This window comes from Serinus canaria, chromosome 2 (assembly GCF_022539315.1).
Source record: "Serinus canaria isolate serCan28SL12 chromosome 2, serCan2020, whole genome shotgun sequence".
NCBI lineage: Eukaryota > Metazoa > Chordata > Aves > Passeriformes > Fringillidae > Serinus > Serinus canaria.
In genome coordinates this window covers 35,037,585-35,054,754 of record NC_066315.1, presented here as the reverse complement: position 1 = coordinate 35,054,754, position 17,170 = coordinate 35,037,585, and the positions used below count along the sequence as shown (strand labels likewise).

The following is a 17,170-nucleotide window of genomic DNA, read 5'->3' as shown; positions in this document are numbered from 1 at the left end:
CCGTGCAACCTACAGGTATTCCTCCCGCATGTGCTCTTCATCCCTGCCCCTCCATGCTCTCCAGTCAGTGTAATAGAATGGTTTGGGTTGGAAGGCAGCCTTGAAGAACTAAGTCATCTTCAAGGTCCTGTTCCAACCCAAATCATTCCGTGATTTTCCCCGCTAGCCGAAGGCAGGTAAAAGCCTTCTTCCTTCGGAGGTGCCTCTCTCACCTGCGCCTCGGCCGGGTCTCTTCTTCCTGGTCTCCACCCCGGCTGCGGGCTGAGGGGGGCCGGGGGTGGGTGGCAGCGGCAGCGACTGGATGTTGCTTGGCTTATGGAACTGTGACAGCAAGTGGGGAGATTTGGGGGGCAGCGGAGGGGGCACGTCGGCACCGCTGAAGGCCGGGGAGGGGGGAAAGGAGAGCCTGTTCGCGGGCGGGGGGTGGGCGTGTGGCGGCGGAGGAGGCGGCGGTGGCGGCGTGGGAAGGGGACAGTCCCTTCCTTCTGCCGGCGCAGCGGCGGCCGCAGAGGCCTCGGCGGCCCTGCCTGGCCCGCCGGGGGGCACGGGGGGCAGCGGGGGAGGAGGAGGAGGAGGTGGGGGCGGCGGGGGCGGGTGCGAAGCGCCTGCTTGAGGCTTGGTGGGTTTGTCAGCCTGAGGGGGAGGCAGCGGAGCCGGGGGAACAGCGCCGGGGGTGACCGCCTTGGCAGGGCGATCGGCCGGAGGGGGCACAGGGGGAGGAGGAGGGAAGGTGAGGGAAGGCTTGCTGGAAGCGGGGGGCGGTGGAGGGGGGGCGGGCAGGCTGGGCCGCCCGGGACCCGCTCCCGCTGCAGCTCGGGAGGTGCCGGGAGGCTCCGGTGGGACAGCTGCCCTTGGAACCTCGGCCGGCTGTGAGGGGGTGCTGTTGGCCTTGGCAGCGCTGCTGCTCGCCGGTGCGGAGGGTCTGGGTGATGCTGCTCGGCCTCCGGAGAGCTGCCCAGGCCTCCCTCCTGGAAAACAGGTATCACATGTTACACACCCGGATTGCGTTCCCACTCCTCATACCGAACAGAAATAAAGGCAAGCTCTTCATCTTCCCTCCCTAGTGGATACCTGGAGGGATCAAACTCATTCACCCCGGTTGCCCATGCTGTAATGCAGCTTAGGAGGTGATGCATTCCAGTGGGCACCAGGGATTCTGTTTAGTTATATGACGACGTGCTGGAAGACCTTGCTCCCCTCCATGCTCCTCAGCTTCTGCAGAATGAAAGAGTTTAAGGAGAAGAAACTTTTCTGCAGAGTCTGGGGCCCTTCACACCAGCCTCATCTTGCCTGGTACAGCCGGCTGGGCCTTGAGACTCCCGGTGAAAAGTACACGAGCAGTATGACACACATCAACTGGCATCCTTCAAGTTAAGTACCTGCTTAGGATCAAAAAATTCACACAAATGTTACAGAAACCTCAGCTCCACAGATAAAAGCCAAGTTTTTAAAAGCAATGCCTGAAAGGCTTTCTGGAAGGCACAGGTTCTGGTGTTTCCTTTTTAACAGCAAATGCCTGAAGACTCTTGAACTTAAAAAATGTCTTTTCCTGAGTAAATGTCAAGGATTTATCACGAAGCAAGATGTCAGAAAAGGCATCTCATTCGACACTCGCATAGCCTGATGGGCATGGCCATAGTTTTAAGAACAACTCAAAGTAGTTACTACCACTGAAGCTATGTCAAAAGCCCCACCACACACAGTGCTATGCATCTTTGGCTTGCCTTTTGGAAGCAAAAAACGTTCAGGTAGAGCCAAGTTCTGTCTTTCCCTACAAAAATCTACTTTGTTCTGTGCTTCCTGAGCAGGCACCAGCTGCTCAGCAGTGCCAGAGGTCATTACTGTGACTATAAAAGTCATTTCTCATTGATACTGGCACTTCTTGAGGTGAAAGCAGCAGTGGGGCTCCCCATGTGCCTTCCTCCTGTCATTGTGAAGCAACAATACCCTTATTTTTCAGATCAGTAAATTACCTTGTTGGATCAAAGCTATACTCTATAAAATCCAGAAGGCAAAAATCTTAAATATGAATCTTTAAAGTCATACACAGGACTGTAATACCATAGAAATATACACCAGTGGAGGAAAGGAAATATGAATTTGCCATTTGTTCTGAAATGGCTAAGCTCAGATTTCAATACTGTATTCAAGACACAATTAAAAGCTTTCATTAAAATAACATAAAAACCTCAGCTACAGAGATCTATTTAATCTCTTTCTTGCCAAGTGTGGAGAAAGCTTTTTATTTATGTTTTATGAAATAAGGCACCTGAGATCTAGAAAGGTGGCTTCAATCACATTATTAATTGAGCCCTCCATGGTCACATCATGAATTAAGCATTCAGAAGAAAACCCCAATAAAAATCAATCAGAAAAGCTAATCCCAAATTACTTTCCATCCCAAATTTCTGCCCACCCAGCTCTGCTTTCATACAAATGAAGCCCTTACCTGTCATGTCCCTCTGGCCTGCTGGTCTGAGAACAGGAAAGCCACCAGCAAATAAACCTCCCAGAGGTGGCTGAGAGCCACCTTTATTAACAGCTGGGTTACTTCCATCTCTATTAGCTCCTTTGGGTTCTGTTAAAAAGAATGAAAAATGCAGGGTATATCAGAAAATAATTTCATCCTTGCCCTGAGACTGCTAAGGCTTGGTGGCAACAAAAGCCAAAGTTACCCTGTGTTGTTATTCAGGAACTGCCATCCCTCTCTGACCTGTATCTTGGAGCAGAGCACCCTCTGGTGCTCTTCAACCTCATGCAAATAGTGACACCAAGAAGCAGCTGTGTTAGGCCTAATACTGAACTTATGCTTCCAGAAATTTTCAGTGGTATTTTTGTTTTAATCTAATAAGGAACAATTCTTCAGCTAGAGCTAACAATTGCCACCTAATTATTTTATTGAAATGCTTTCAAGGATTTCATCATTCATTATTTATTTTGGAACAATGCCTGTTAAGGTGGTAACCAGTTGGAGACTTATCATGAAGTGTTAACAGTCACTGATCTCAGTGCACATTTATAAAGTGTCCCGTCACTGCATCCTAAAGCCATAGGACGATGCAGACCATTGCTGACCTTCAAACCTGCCCTTCAATTTGAAACTGTCCATCTGACCTCCACCCACACCCGAGGCTTTAGCAAAGCTCCCCCAGAAGCTGAGAAGCACACGCTCACTTTCAATCTGCGGCGCACTGCGGTCGTTGATTTGGGTCACTTTCCTTAGGCGAGTTCCCTGCTGGATATCAGCCAAGAGTGCGTCTCGTGCTTTCTGCTCTTCCTTCCGCAATTTTGGTATCTCTGAGCTTCCCTGTTGACAAGAAGAGCTTTAGATGGGAGGTACAGACAAAAATGCATGTTTAGAAAGGATACACAGGCAAACATGAAATAAGCCCTCCCTGGTAGCTGTCACTCCCGAGCCTTTGAGTCGAATCAACAGGAGAAGCATTTGGTTGTGCAGGAGGCAGGAAAGCTGAAAGTTTAAATATAACACAAAACTAATACTAGTTAGGCTAATACTGTTGAAAGCAAATTACGAAGCATGCTTAAATGAAATGTGACCTAATTTGGCCCTTTATGGCCTCTCTCACACAACTCCAGCTCCAACTGCCTCTGTCAGCTCTTATCATGCTATTTACAATGCTTTACATCAAAGTTTTTATGTGTCAAATTATAATAAATTCCTGGTTTATCCACTTTTCTTAGGAAAAGAGATAGATAAATGCATGCTGCACTTTTATTTGAATGTGATCCTTAACTTATTTAGACTGTCACTCTGTACTGGAGATTAACACCAGTTTAAACAGAACGCCTTTAGAATAATACAATTTTGTTTTAGTAACGTTTCTATCCTAACCAAGCTTGGTAAATGCAAAGTCAAGTTGCAGTTTAAAGTTCTTTAATAAAGCAAACAACATTTATTCTTTATTCTTACTTCTTCAGGTTTATCGCCATATATATTAAAAGAGCATATATTTAAAAAAATCGGACGTTTCATTTTTTAAAAGCAGATAGCAAGTTTATCTGTTATTCCTAAACCTATTGTGATTAATACAGCAGTCTAATGGAGGGAAATCTTCACATCAGAGGAGCAATGTTCTGCTTGCTTCCAAAATTCCCAGAGGTTAGATAACTCCTTAAAGAGAACGAGTAGCAGAAATGTTTCCATAGCCCTTAATTTTAGCATCATAGTTGTAATAAAGCTGAACAATACCGTCACACTTGGAAAAACCCCCAAAGCCAACCCAGCCTGGTAATGGCATTCTGAAAGCAAAACAGAAACTTGAAGACACTTAACTAGTTGCTTCATTAATAATGCGTCTAACTCGCTAATCCCAAGTGAAGAATTCTATCAGTACGATATTATTCGTAGTTATTTTTGTACTTGCTGAAGAAATCCAAACCCAGCCAGCGGGATTTGCTCTGCCCCGCTAGATGGAGCTCCAGACCGCCGCTAACGCTGCCGCATTCCCGAGCCCTGATGTAAAAACTCGGAATTACAACCTGGCTGATATGTAACCACGTGCTATTTTAAAATGTTAGGAAAACCCCCGCTCTGTTACGTTTTCCTCGTCTGAAACAGCGCTGCCTGGCCTCGTACTTGCAGAGCAGGGAGCCCCACTGTCCATTACAGGGACCCAGAAGAGCTGCCCGTGTCAGAGGTGTTAGACCATGTACCAGCCATAAACCATTTCCACTCCCCTTCTCTGGAAGCTGACAGTACTTACTGTGAAAAATGGAAATACCATAACTGGAACAAGGGTGATTCCCTTCCTCACAAAAGCTCTTTACCAGTATCTTCAACTTCTTGTCTCTCTACTCCCACTAATGACTTTGCTGTGGCAGGACAAGCAGGATCTAGAGGGATCTGATCAAGAGCTATGTTTAAAATTAGACCTAGCAGCTGTCTTTCATTTCCGGGTTCAAGTGTCCACATATTATGCCAGCTGTCCACTTCACCTCCCAGATCTACTTCTCTGGGCAGGCAGGCTATTAGAATACAAAGTCTTGATTCCCAGACAGCTAATAGGCTAAAATAACCAACTTGTGGTGACTTGTGGCAAGTGACCAATAATTTGATATCAGTGTAACACAAGCTAGACAAACACTTGTGGCATAAAAACCAGGAATATTGTTCTGCCATTCCACAATGCAATAACAAGCTGCCTCTCTCTTACAGCAGATTCCCTTACTCCAAGCATAACTCCGTCCCATGCCCCAGCTGTTTCTTCTTCCTCTTCATGTGCGTAAGAGATTCAATCTTCCGTGCCCAGCCTGGTGGACTCGGATGATTGATTAGTTGCTGAGGAGCTTGATATGGATTCTCTTTTTCCATTACAAAGTCAAGATGGTCTGGGGTGTAGTGTTGCCTGGTTGCACAGTGGTCAGAGCTCCTTTGGATTTCTTGTTTGCTGCCTGCACTCCCAAGGCCAGTAATAGTCCTTGCCAAGGGTCATTTCACCTGGTAAGTGTCTCACCATCTACTTGTGTCCAGCATTTGAAAATTTCTGGATTTACCATATTGTTTTTTGAGACAACCTTCCTTTCTTTGATGAAGAAATAAATCTTGGATTCACACTCACGCTGTGCTTGCAATCCATAGCACAAGCACAGATAACAAACATGTAAGTTCTGCATCAAGAGAAAAACAAAGAGGAACTCTTATGGCTGTCAAATCTTCAGCCCTGATCACATGCAATTGAAGTGTTTCAGCAGGAAGACAAGTAAATTTTAAGTCACAGAGGAAAAACAGCTGCAAGACAAAAGATGTAATTCTTAGGCTACTGCTACTTTCTACCCCACCATCTGCAGGGCAGCCTCACTTATTTACAAAAAGAGAAACATCTCAGTATTTCAATGAAAATCAGAAGGGAAGTGGAGAAGAATGTGAAGATCATTTGTTTTATCAGATGCCAGAGCTGCCTCAGGTAACACAGAGTGAAATTAAATTCCATACTTTATTTACAGGAATTGGTAAGGGAACAGCGGGTTCTCATTACCTTAGCAACCACTAGGTTATTCTGCTACTATTTCAGACACAATGAACGTCACGTTCAGTACATACTTAGAAACAGAATGGAGCAAACCACGCATGTAAATAGCCTGAACATAAGAATTACTTCCTTTTCATCTCACCCAACTCCATCATGTTTTGTCTTCAGTGTCCTAAATTACACACTCAGCTATGATATGCAGTAAAGTATGGGACAAATGTTTAGGCAATCTGTCAGGTCTTCAAAATACTTGTAAATAGGAAAATACCATCAAATCATACTTTTAAGAGTGATGTTTCAGACTGTAAATCATCAATGTTGGAAAGAAACATTTCAGAATTTGAAGCTGGTAACTTAAACTAGTGGAAATATGAATGAGGACAGCATGAATATAGAGAGAGAGATCTAAACCACTGCAGCTTGAGGCTGTTTGAAAAGAACGACAAACCAAAACATGTTTCCCCACTGCTGAGGTGGAGGGGGGAAAGGAAAGGGGGAAAAAAAAAGTACAATATAAAAATGTCAAATGTAAGACTGAAAGTGGCTGGATTACAAATAATGGTCATATCTCTGAAACTAAAGCCTGCATTTCAAGTCCCACAAACCTGGACTGGAAGGGGGCTCCAGCAGCAAGGCGGAATTATTAAGTATGGCAAGGAGGGATAGTATACTCCTCCAATATTTCTCATCCTTTCAGAAAAAACAGTGTGAGCAAAAATGGAAGCACAAGCTTAGTTCTAGTCTCCAGATTTTTAAAATTACATTGTGGAAACCTGGAGGTGCAAAAGAAAGAGCCTAAGCAGTGTTCAAAACACTGGAGGCAACAGCTCAGATTTCAGCAACTCTGTTTTGACTGTCAGCCCTGAAGTCTGAGGGGTGGTCTGCCTGCACACAACAACCTCTACTGGGAATGGTGGTGAGGACTCAGGCAGCAGAGACAGGCATTTGGTGAATTAATGTGAGATTATCAATCTCTTGATAATACTTCAGATCAAGTTTGGATACTTTCTAGCAGAAGTGCTTTTTGTGAAGCACAAGTCACCAGGTCCTGTGCAGAGCTACCTGGTGATGTGCAGTGGAGTGCCTGTAGTGGAGTGGCACAGCCAGTGGTTTGTGTCAGCTTCTTCCAGTGGATTGCTTAGTTTAGAAGAACAGCTCTCTATTTTTACACTTTCACTCCAGGTTTGACCCTGAATAATCACAATCTTAACACCCTAAATTGAGTATTATCAGACAAATTAAGAACTGAGAGACTTTGTCTAGGGAAAACTGACTGAAATGCATGGCAAGGAGCTCCATTTCTGGATACACTCTGCTGTGATACTTGCATCACCTTCAGAATGTCACTTTACATCCTGCAAGACAGATGGGAGCATTGACCTACCCTCTGGGCTCCTACAATACTTAAAATATTTAGGAGACATACGTGCTCAGATAGTAAAGTGATGTTAATGCAGAAGACACCAGCCATTTAAAAAAGTTTATATTAGCACTAATTATAATCTTCAGATTTCAAAGAGTACCCCTGAATACAGAAAAGGGGAAATCCTCTGGACTCTGGACAGATAGCTCAGTCACAGTTCATACATACTGTTCCAAAAATAGCTTGTATTTACTCTGATTTTAAATGTGTTCTTTAATGCATTTGTAAAGTACTTCAAATAATACAGATCTACATAAACAGGACAGCTGCAGGAAAAATGTACCTCTAGCCTTCTGGACAACCCAATAAGCCAGGCAGCCATGGGCCTTTCTTTCAGAGTAAACCCATCAGGTGATGTGAAAAGATGATCCAGTACTAAAACTCTAAATTAGATAGGAGCCATAAGTAAGATAAAATAAAGCATTATTCCATCCAAAGGCACTGCATACTTTTACCCAGAGAACTTAAAAGGACCAAGTATTTACACTTCTAATGTGCAATGAATTGTATCATCATAGTAGATTCCTTCTCCTGGTCATATTTTACAGGAAACACTGGAAGACAATTGTGTAGAAAATTATTTATTTATCTGAACTAGATAAAAAACTAAACCAAAAAACCTCAAAACATATTTAGCTTTTCCCTAATTATTTTGTGAGACATATAACGATAACATTAAAGACCAATCAATACATTTGACATCAGAATTTTATTATGGGCAAAAGGAAAGCTCTCTCTTTTGCTGACAATATAAATTATTTCTATGAATCTGGTGGCAATTAACCTTCTTCTCTCCAATTCCAGTTTTTCCCAGACAAAATCCCCCAGATTTAATGCCGAGATCAAGCACAGGTACTGGCAGAAGGCATAAGCAGCATATATTTTAGTGGAAAAAGAGATTGAGGATACCCCTTGCTTTCTTATTCTTCTCTGCCATGCTCAGCTAAACCTGCACAGATCCATGCTCAGGCAAGTGATTTTCACCACTGCAGCATGAAACACCTCAGGTTTGGCTTTTAAGGAAGGGAAAGATAGTGCAGCACGATAAAGACTAAGCAGAAGGCTCTAGGATAAAGGATATTTGATCACGGAGACAAATATTTATGCGGGGGAAAAAAAAAAAATTGTTCCTGAGCCAGTCCTGGCCATTCTGGTATCCAATCTATCATGATTCAGAGACACAATTTAAACTAAAAAATGCAAGAGAAAAAGCCTACAAACATGACAGTGGACAATTAAAACCAGCATCTAAAACAGCAGGTAGGGCAAAACAAGCAAGAGCTGTGGAGGCAGTGTAGTCAGTAATGTGATAGTACCAGCTCTGATCAAAGAAAATGTTTGTCAATAATGAGAGACAACTAAAACTTCTTAACCTTAAATAAAGGATGTATAAAGCATCAAGAAAGAGCAGAGCCACTGGAAATATAACAAAATTCTCCAAATATTATTTCAATACTAACAATAACCAAAATTCTGGTGTAAACAAATACAGATTTTTCAGGAAAGAGGACAAAAAAGGTGAAGCTAGCTGCCTAATGCAGTATGTGCATCATGTCAGAGATAGCTGAGAACAGGAGAGAAAAACACAGCTTGTTTGTGGTTAGTAAATCATCTGAGGAAGGATGATGAATGTTCTTACTATCCATATGGCACCACAAGACTTTCCAAGCAGGGAAGAATGAAGGGAGAGATGATGACTGGGTCCCCATCCAGCCATAAATCTCCTACTCCTTTGAAGGAAAGCCAGGCACTGAATTGGTGCTCACAACAGTCTGGAAGAGCATGGCCCTTGAGTAAGGGGCCTCAAAGGGCATGAGTCTGTTAAAATACCCTTCTGGGACCACTGATGATAAAAAAGAGTGGTCCAAGAACAGGGGAGACCTGCTTGCAAGAAACCTACTCTGTAGCTTCCTTCCACTTAACCACAAGCTGCTGACCACAAAAGTTCCATAAGGAGATTCCTGTAACCACGAGGATTAAGGTATTTAAATGAATTCAGCTCCTCAAAGACTGCATCCTTTCCAAAGGCAGAACTGACAGAAAAAAGTAATATTGCCAGTAAGATGCCAGAACAGTCTAACAAACTACAATGTTGTAACTTTTTATTAAAAGAATGAGGTTCTTTTGGAACAAAGTAAAACATGGAAGTTGGCCAGAAATCTCAGTGTAAGCTGACCAGCATGTCTTCTTTAACAGTGCACAGGATTATAAAAGCCATCTATCCAATGGTAGCTCAGCATGAAATCTGAAACCCCAGAGGAATTTGGAACTTGATTCCAAGATCAATCCACTATTACTAGTTTAGAATTATGCCAGGAATTAATGATTTTACATTTGCAGCAGAAATAGTTTGCCCAGCGGGCAAGAGCATTGCTTTTACAAAGAATTCTCAAACCAGCAGCTAAAGTTTCCACCAGGAATGTGCCAAGAAAAGCAGTAGCAACAAAAAGAAGGAGCTTATTAAAATAATAAACTCAGTTTCCAGCACATCACAAACAGGAGTACCATAAAGAAAAACACTGTCATCCTTCTTGTATTTTCATTTTCACATACGCATCAGGTGTGGTTTCACTCATGCACTGTCAAATACAAAATAAAATAATCAAAATAATCCCCCCTTCCAGTTTTAGCAAGTCTCAATAACAAAGTAGATGTCTTCTTTTATTTTAAATATTTTAAACTGCTTGTTTCTAAACAAGCTTGGGAGATCTGCTACCTGACAGTTTTGGTTCTGTTCACAAGAGAGTGCTGACCTCTAATTTAAAACTTTTTAATTATGGGAGACCTCACCACAGTGCAAGACTCTACCTGCACAGTCATTTGCAAGATCAGAGCTACATCTGTGTTTCTGCTGTGCAGCATAGGACAAGACTAATTAATTCCTGGCACCTGGTCTGCCTGGGCAAACATGGCACTCTCTCAGCCTTCTAGCAAGCGGAGCTTCAAAGGCTTCCCATGTGAGGGGTCACTCTCCAGCCAACTTTTCTGAGGGAACCCACATGAGGGGACCTGCCAAACTGCTTCCTGGCAGCTTATGAAATCATTGTTTCAACAGAATGACAGGACCAGCACTTGACAATTTCACCTACACCCAGCTCAGTACTGATTAACCATAATCTCAGTCTCCATGGCACAAAGTTCTGCAGTCTGAGCCTGCCAGGTTGAAAAGGTCATCGAGCAATGTGTGTACTTAGATAGGCTAAATCTACCCCGACCTTCTTTCTCAGCTCTCAGCTTGGGAAGTAGTGCAAAAGTTGTTATGGATCTCTTCCTGGCACTACAGCCACCACCTAGTCCTGGCTTTAGTCCCAAGTAGTGAGGCCTTTCAGTGTTAGCAGAGCCTGGTGCCTGCTCTGCACCTGCTTGAAACAACCACCACACACAATGGCAGGGAACAGAACACAAAAACCAGCATAGCAGGAGCAACTTACTTCTGAATCTATGTTCCGAGTGCTCATTTCAAACACCACCAGGAATCAATGCCACTGTACCCAAGAAACCCTCTGCCCCTAATGCTAGCACCACTGTATCAGATAATATAAAATCTTGTATACTAAAGGGTTCAATTGCTCCTGCCTCAAATGGAGCAGGGGGGGTTATTCACTAGGGTGTACTTAAGGTTTTCCAGTGTGGGTTGCTAGATTTCTGTACCTGAATTAAAAAAAAAAAAAAAAAAAGCAACAGAATAAGTAGGATCATTTGTACCTGCTGAGCTTTTCAGTAGGTATTTAACTTTCTGACACCCACATTTTAAATGTAAATTCTGACTATTCTTGTACTAAAAGAAAACATGCAGTAACAGAAGCCACCAAAATGAAGGCAGTATAAAATTTAAACTACTCCAAAAGTGTTTCCCAGCAGTCCAGAAAGATCACAAGTCAAATACCAAAAATATCCTGAGACTGGCTTCAAAAGCTAATTTTCGACTTCATTTTTTGATTTCTAAAATTTTAAGATTCAAAGTCCCATGACAGCCTCTGCATCAATGAAAAGAAAGGGAAAACTTTTACATAAACAAGAAAATCTGAGGGCCTGGCATTGCAATGAAAATGTCAAACAGCACAAAGGTGAAAGCATTGCCATGGGAGCTGGTGACACTAGCACTGTTTATTCTCTGTCTACCATACCAGAGTCCCCAAAATGACAAGGGATGCCATGAGCAGTGGCAACAAAAATTTCAGCAGGTAACAACCTATACACATCACAATTTAATCTCTCTCTAAGAATGCTAGGCTATTTCTCATACTCAGTTAACTGTGCAGAAGCTACTGATCATTCTAAAAAGCCTTTTAGCATCCACACAAAATTATGGTTAACCCAAGAGAGAACAACAAGAAACTGGCATCTTTTGCACTCTCACCTTCCAGCCATTCAGAGAAGTCCTATTCAAGCATTACTGTAATTTTGAGTTCTCTTTTATTAAAAGGCTAAAAGTACAATATTGATTGACAGACGGAATTTAATATGTAGCCACTGCATACACTAGAGATGGGGTACTGACTTTTAAGGGCTTTATTACTTTGTGATTAGAGCAGCTAGACTGCTTCTGGTACCTGGGCTCGATTATTTACAGCTGGTAAATCTACCCTGCAATTTCCATACTTGTACATTAAACAGATGAAAAACAAAGAGAAAGAATGCTCTTCAAATGTGTTCCACTGCATTCAGACACATAGAACACATGACATTATGAAGAAACCTGCAAAACAGAACTCATTCTCTAAATACATTTAAAACGGTGACATAAGAGTTCTCAAGCAAGTTCTCTTGAAGCATTCAAGAAGATTAGCAGCTAGGACCTATATGCAATCCATGCCCCTGTACCTGTCCAGATGAAACAGAGCAATTACAGCCTAGTATTTACGTTTTCTTTTCATCTTCCCCACATTTCACAGCTCCCACTTCCCCTTTCTGTATTTCTTGACCAGAGGAGTAGAAAGCTACAGCAGCAACACTTTGAGACACCACAGCTATGCAATCCAAATTTTCCAAAAGCTGAAAATTAAGTCAAATAAACCACACAAAGACACAACTTTTTTTTTTCTACATGATTGACTCTCACTTCTTTATGAAAGCAGACTGGTGTGAGATATGATATATTATTAAAACACTATAAATCAGTATCCTTTATTTCATCTGGAACAAAGCACTCAAAAATTTCAGCTGTGCTTTGTCCAGCTCTTAGCACAGTCTGTATGATCAGTCACCAACAAGATTACCAAGCCAGCATTTTCTCTCACTCCAGTGTTTTACTTATCAGCAATAAATATTGTGCTTTAGTATCTCCCTAGGCTCCATGACAAAGTACTAAATATGATCTTACAGCTCAGATAAAATTATAATATACACATTCCTAACTATTTTGCTATTGGTACCATGCACAATGCTGTTCTTTCAGTATTACACTTGCATGTCTAGGGGTCTGAATAAAAACTTGAGAGATTATTTTAATTTTTACAATAAATAATTAGCAAGCATGACCAAAAATGTATGCATTTGAGTGCTCCTATGTGCACATTCGCTCATACTATATTTGGTAAGACCAAATCAAAATACCATAAATCATCTTTATCTTCAGCCAAGATGTTTTACATATGCTGTTTGTTCTCTTTCCAAAGAACAGTAGTGCTAAATGTCATAGGAGCAAAACCAACTCCCACACAACTTCAGATGAACACTGCAGCTCTCTGAATTTCTTGTGAAGCTGAAGGAACAGCTCAGCAAGGTTTTCAATCTAACAACTGCATGAAGGAGGGGAAAAAAACATCCTCCCCAAGGAAAACTATCCCAAGGTGATGTTTTTCTCAACCTTGGAAATCCTTCTGTGTAATTTAGGATTTTATCATAACATTATATCATGAGGAATTGCTTTTCTGAGTTTTCTATTACAGAGTAGAAAATAAGAAGATAATAAAAAACTTGCTAAACACTAACAGGTTTATCTACAACAGTAATTCTGTTTCTAATTTTTTAAAATCTTTAACTAAATAAAATGAGGTAATTATTATACTTAATCCACATGCTATTCTAGCATTCATCATTGTTTCAAGGTTCACATTTCTATCTTACCAAAGTAAGCATACACTTTCTCCTTCTGCTACACTTGTTTCTAGTGTGCCACAAGGCAGCAAATAAACACCTGGTGCTACTTTATGAGCTTTAAGCATCTCATCAATTGTGATTTTGGGGGTTAATTTCTATGCTAAGACTCTATTCGTAACAATTCTAAAGAGAACAGAAGTATTTTCTTAAACTCCACAAACATATGAATCATTAAACAAACATCTCTGAGTAAGGCACAACCCAGCAGGGCTGCTACACATCCACACTTCCTCCAATATTAACATTTTAATAGGTGATGACTGATCTTAACATTATAAATTCATATATACAGAGGCCACACAGCAGTAAGCAGTCTTCACTGCATGTAATAAGTGAACAGGGTTTATCAAAGCAAAATTCTCTCTTGATCTTTTTCTTGGGAAATTAAGTAGAGAAAAATTTTAATCTGTCTCAGTGGTGATACCTACTCCAGAAAATGTGACAAGCCAAAACTAACCTGGGTGCCTCATATGCTGAGCTTAAAGGCAGGAGTGGTAAAAGAAATAAGAGTGGGAATAAAATTAAATTTTTTGTGAGCAGAAAGCTTTAAAAAACCCCAAACCTACCACCCTCTTCCCCAAGATCACCAATAAAAACTCAATTAAAAAAACCCACCTTACATGGCACACCCTTAAACTAAAAGAGCTTTAGAAAAAGCCTCCTGTCTAAGTGTGCTTTGTTAAGGTGTAAAGGAAAATGGAACATGAAGAGAATTGAATTCTGTAAGCCAGTGCCAGAAAATACATCAGAGCATAGTTTTATTCTGCCTACTCACCTCTCTCATGACCCCCAGAAGGTAGGCATTTGAAGACATGGTCATTAATCTAATTAGCTGTATTTGCATTTTGACTCAGCCACCTGCATCTGCTACAGCAGACATCCCACCATTCCCTCCTGAGAAATCAAAGAATTTGTTGCCTTTTAAGTTTGGTCTAACAGCTAATAGCTTTTTGGCTATTGGACACAGGTGGCTCCTAGCATGTCTTAAATACTGCCTCCAAATCACTTTGTATTGTCTTGTAACAACTTTTGTGAACAAAATTCAGTACAAGTACTTACAGAATATCAGCAAGTCCAAAAGTCTTAGAAAACAGTAGGGACAAGGTCAAAAAACACTAGGAAGGAAGTTTCTTCTGCCTTAAGGAGTCAAGAGGACAAAAAAGTTATGTGCCAACAGTGATTACAATTTCCATGAAGGACTGCAAAATTATTTGGGATCAAGGCTCACAATATTTGCAAAGAAAATGTGCAGAGAAAAAGATAATGCGGTGACTACTTCTGCTAAAAATCTCTTGATAGTGAAAGCAAGAGGAAGGTATGGTTCTCATCCATAACTAGAAAAGCAAGATAAATCCATGGTACCCCTGCAACAGCATAATGAAAAAGTATAGGATTCTAAAACCCCCACCTACACACAGACATTTTTCTTTTAACATAAATCACATAAATTAAACTAGTGGCTCACCCGCATATTAATAGTAAAATTAAAACCTAACTTTTAATTGCTGACATGCAAATCTTACTCTGATATAATCATACCAGTATAATAAAAATCACTGTGCTGTTTACTTTGGAACTTTTCCAGCTGTTGGCCAAATAATAACTTATTTGCTTTGAAGGTTTTCCTTAAAGCTATAGGCCTGTAAAAATTTTCCTTCTTCCATCCCCTAACTGTAGATCTAGCAGCTGTAAAAACAGCTGGGCAGATTAGCAACTGTAAAAGACAAATGCCAATTTCTAGAAAAGGGCTTTCCAGTAAAAGAAAACAGGGTCTGTAGCAAGTTCCTGAAGACTCCCCAACTATAAGGTTTTACTCTGTAACCTGGCACGGGCTGGAGAGCTGCCTCTTACTCTGTGCTTCTGCTGAACTCACCAGACAGATTCCTTATCCTGTCTCTCATTCAGTTTTGACAGGGAAAAGTAATTTTCCTGTTGCAGAAAAAAAAGTGTCCTGCCGTGCTATTTTATTAATTATTTGTGTTGATTCATATACTCTTTTTAGTATCAAGACTTATTAAAAGCAAAGCTTCAATATCAGACAATAACTTGAAACACATCTAGTCTGTATCATGACACCAAGATGGAGCTGACTCTAAATTCTGCTTGTCTTATACAGAGATCACCCCATTTGAAACAGAGTGATCCAACTACAATGTGAAAACAAGCCTTCTTGTATCAAAACCCTATCATGGGAGTGGATTTAGTTGTCAGAAAAGGGAAGGGGAAGCAAAAAATCCTAAACTTGTTCATAATGATCCTTAGGGGTCCTTTTAGCTTTCTCAAGTCATTTATAATTGGTGTATGTTAGAGGAGTCTAAAAATGTCTCTAGATACTTTATGATTTAAATTTATTAGGATAAGAACATTTGTAGCTTCTGTTGACTTTAATTGCAGTTGTGAGCATTAAGCTGCTCACAATATGCAGCCCACTTATTTCAGCATCTAAGTATAGGTTGTGTACCAGCCCAGAAGAATTGCTAATTGGAAACACTTCTCCTGGTGCCAAAGTTGAATCTGAATGCTGAAAAGAATCAAACAGTGCTTATTTGATTTGCTGTCTTTTTCCTCCTCCTCTTCATCTCCACAACTCATGGGGAGTTTTACAAAATTGTTCAGCCTGTAAAGTAGCAGAAAGAAACTTGCAAAGAAACCTTCTTCTGGAAAAAAACCAGAAAATAAGAGCATTATGAACAATATCAAACAAAACCAACCAACCTTCCTGAGAACAAAACAGGCAGAGTTGCCAGGGAATGCAAGAGAGAAATGTAGTTCTTAAAAAAAAATAAACCTGAAGTACATTTGAAGTATTTTAAATACCATGTACTGTTTTGCTACACAGTCTAACATATTCTGCAAATAACGACAGCAGTGACAGAAAAATATATGAAAATAAGTCAGGAGAGATTTTATGACTTGAACACAACCATGCCAGGTTCTGCTCTTACAAAAAAAGTCTAAGAATTTCAATGCAGAAACAGGTTATGACTAACTGATCACAGAATTCAAGTAATTACTTAAACAGGTTTTACCATAGGTACAATAATTGATTGTGAAGGTATGAAAATGTAATACCCTGAAAGTTCACCCAGAGCATCCTCCTCTTATTGCAAACATTCTGGCAAGGCACATGTTCTACTTCATGACACACACAGTAATGATCTGCTACAAGCTGTAATTGTTCCTGCACATGTACAAAAGAATACTGTGCTGTATCCCCAGGAAGACACCATGTGCTAGAAAGGGCAAAATGTAGAGCTGAACACTGTGAGTCTTAATAGGAGCTGCAAGAAAAAGGATGAAGAAATTAATACTTACCATCTGTACATTACCAATACAAAAATGAATTCCCTTTGGCTAGAAAAGTATTCACAAATGTTAAATTCTCACCATATGCACTCTAATCATCTCAAAACCTTTTGATCATGCACTCCTAGCAGTAAAAAAATTTTTGAGCATGCACCCCAAAACACACAGGTTTATTTCTTTATAAAGTATACACATGTATGACTGCAGTTGCAGTATTTTCATCCCACATACCAATGGATCATCTCACACACCCCACTTTGGAGATCACTGCTGTAATGAACAGAGCCAGTGCCAGCAAAACAAACATCTGCTCCAGATATTTGCTATGAATATCCATGCCAAAATCCTG

General features: G+C 41.0%; 1 protein-coding gene across 2 annotated transcripts in view; it reads right to left on the bottom strand.

The window, feature by feature from the left end:
* Positions 1–17,170, bottom strand: part of WIPF3 (WAS/WASL interacting protein family member 3) — a 40,038-nt gene that overhangs the window by 8,588 nt on the left and 14,280 nt on the right. For both annotated transcript variants that reach the window (XM_050971351.1, XM_030227104.2), the window contains exons 3-5: positions 3,175–3,307; positions 2,450–2,578; positions 213–968 (exon numbers count right to left, since the gene is read on the bottom strand). In XM_050971351.1, the coding sequence (XP_050827308.1) occupies positions 213–968; positions 2,450–2,578; positions 3,175–3,307 (1,018 nt within the window). The remainder of the gene's footprint in view (positions 1–212; positions 969–2,449; positions 2,579–3,174; positions 3,308–17,170) is intronic.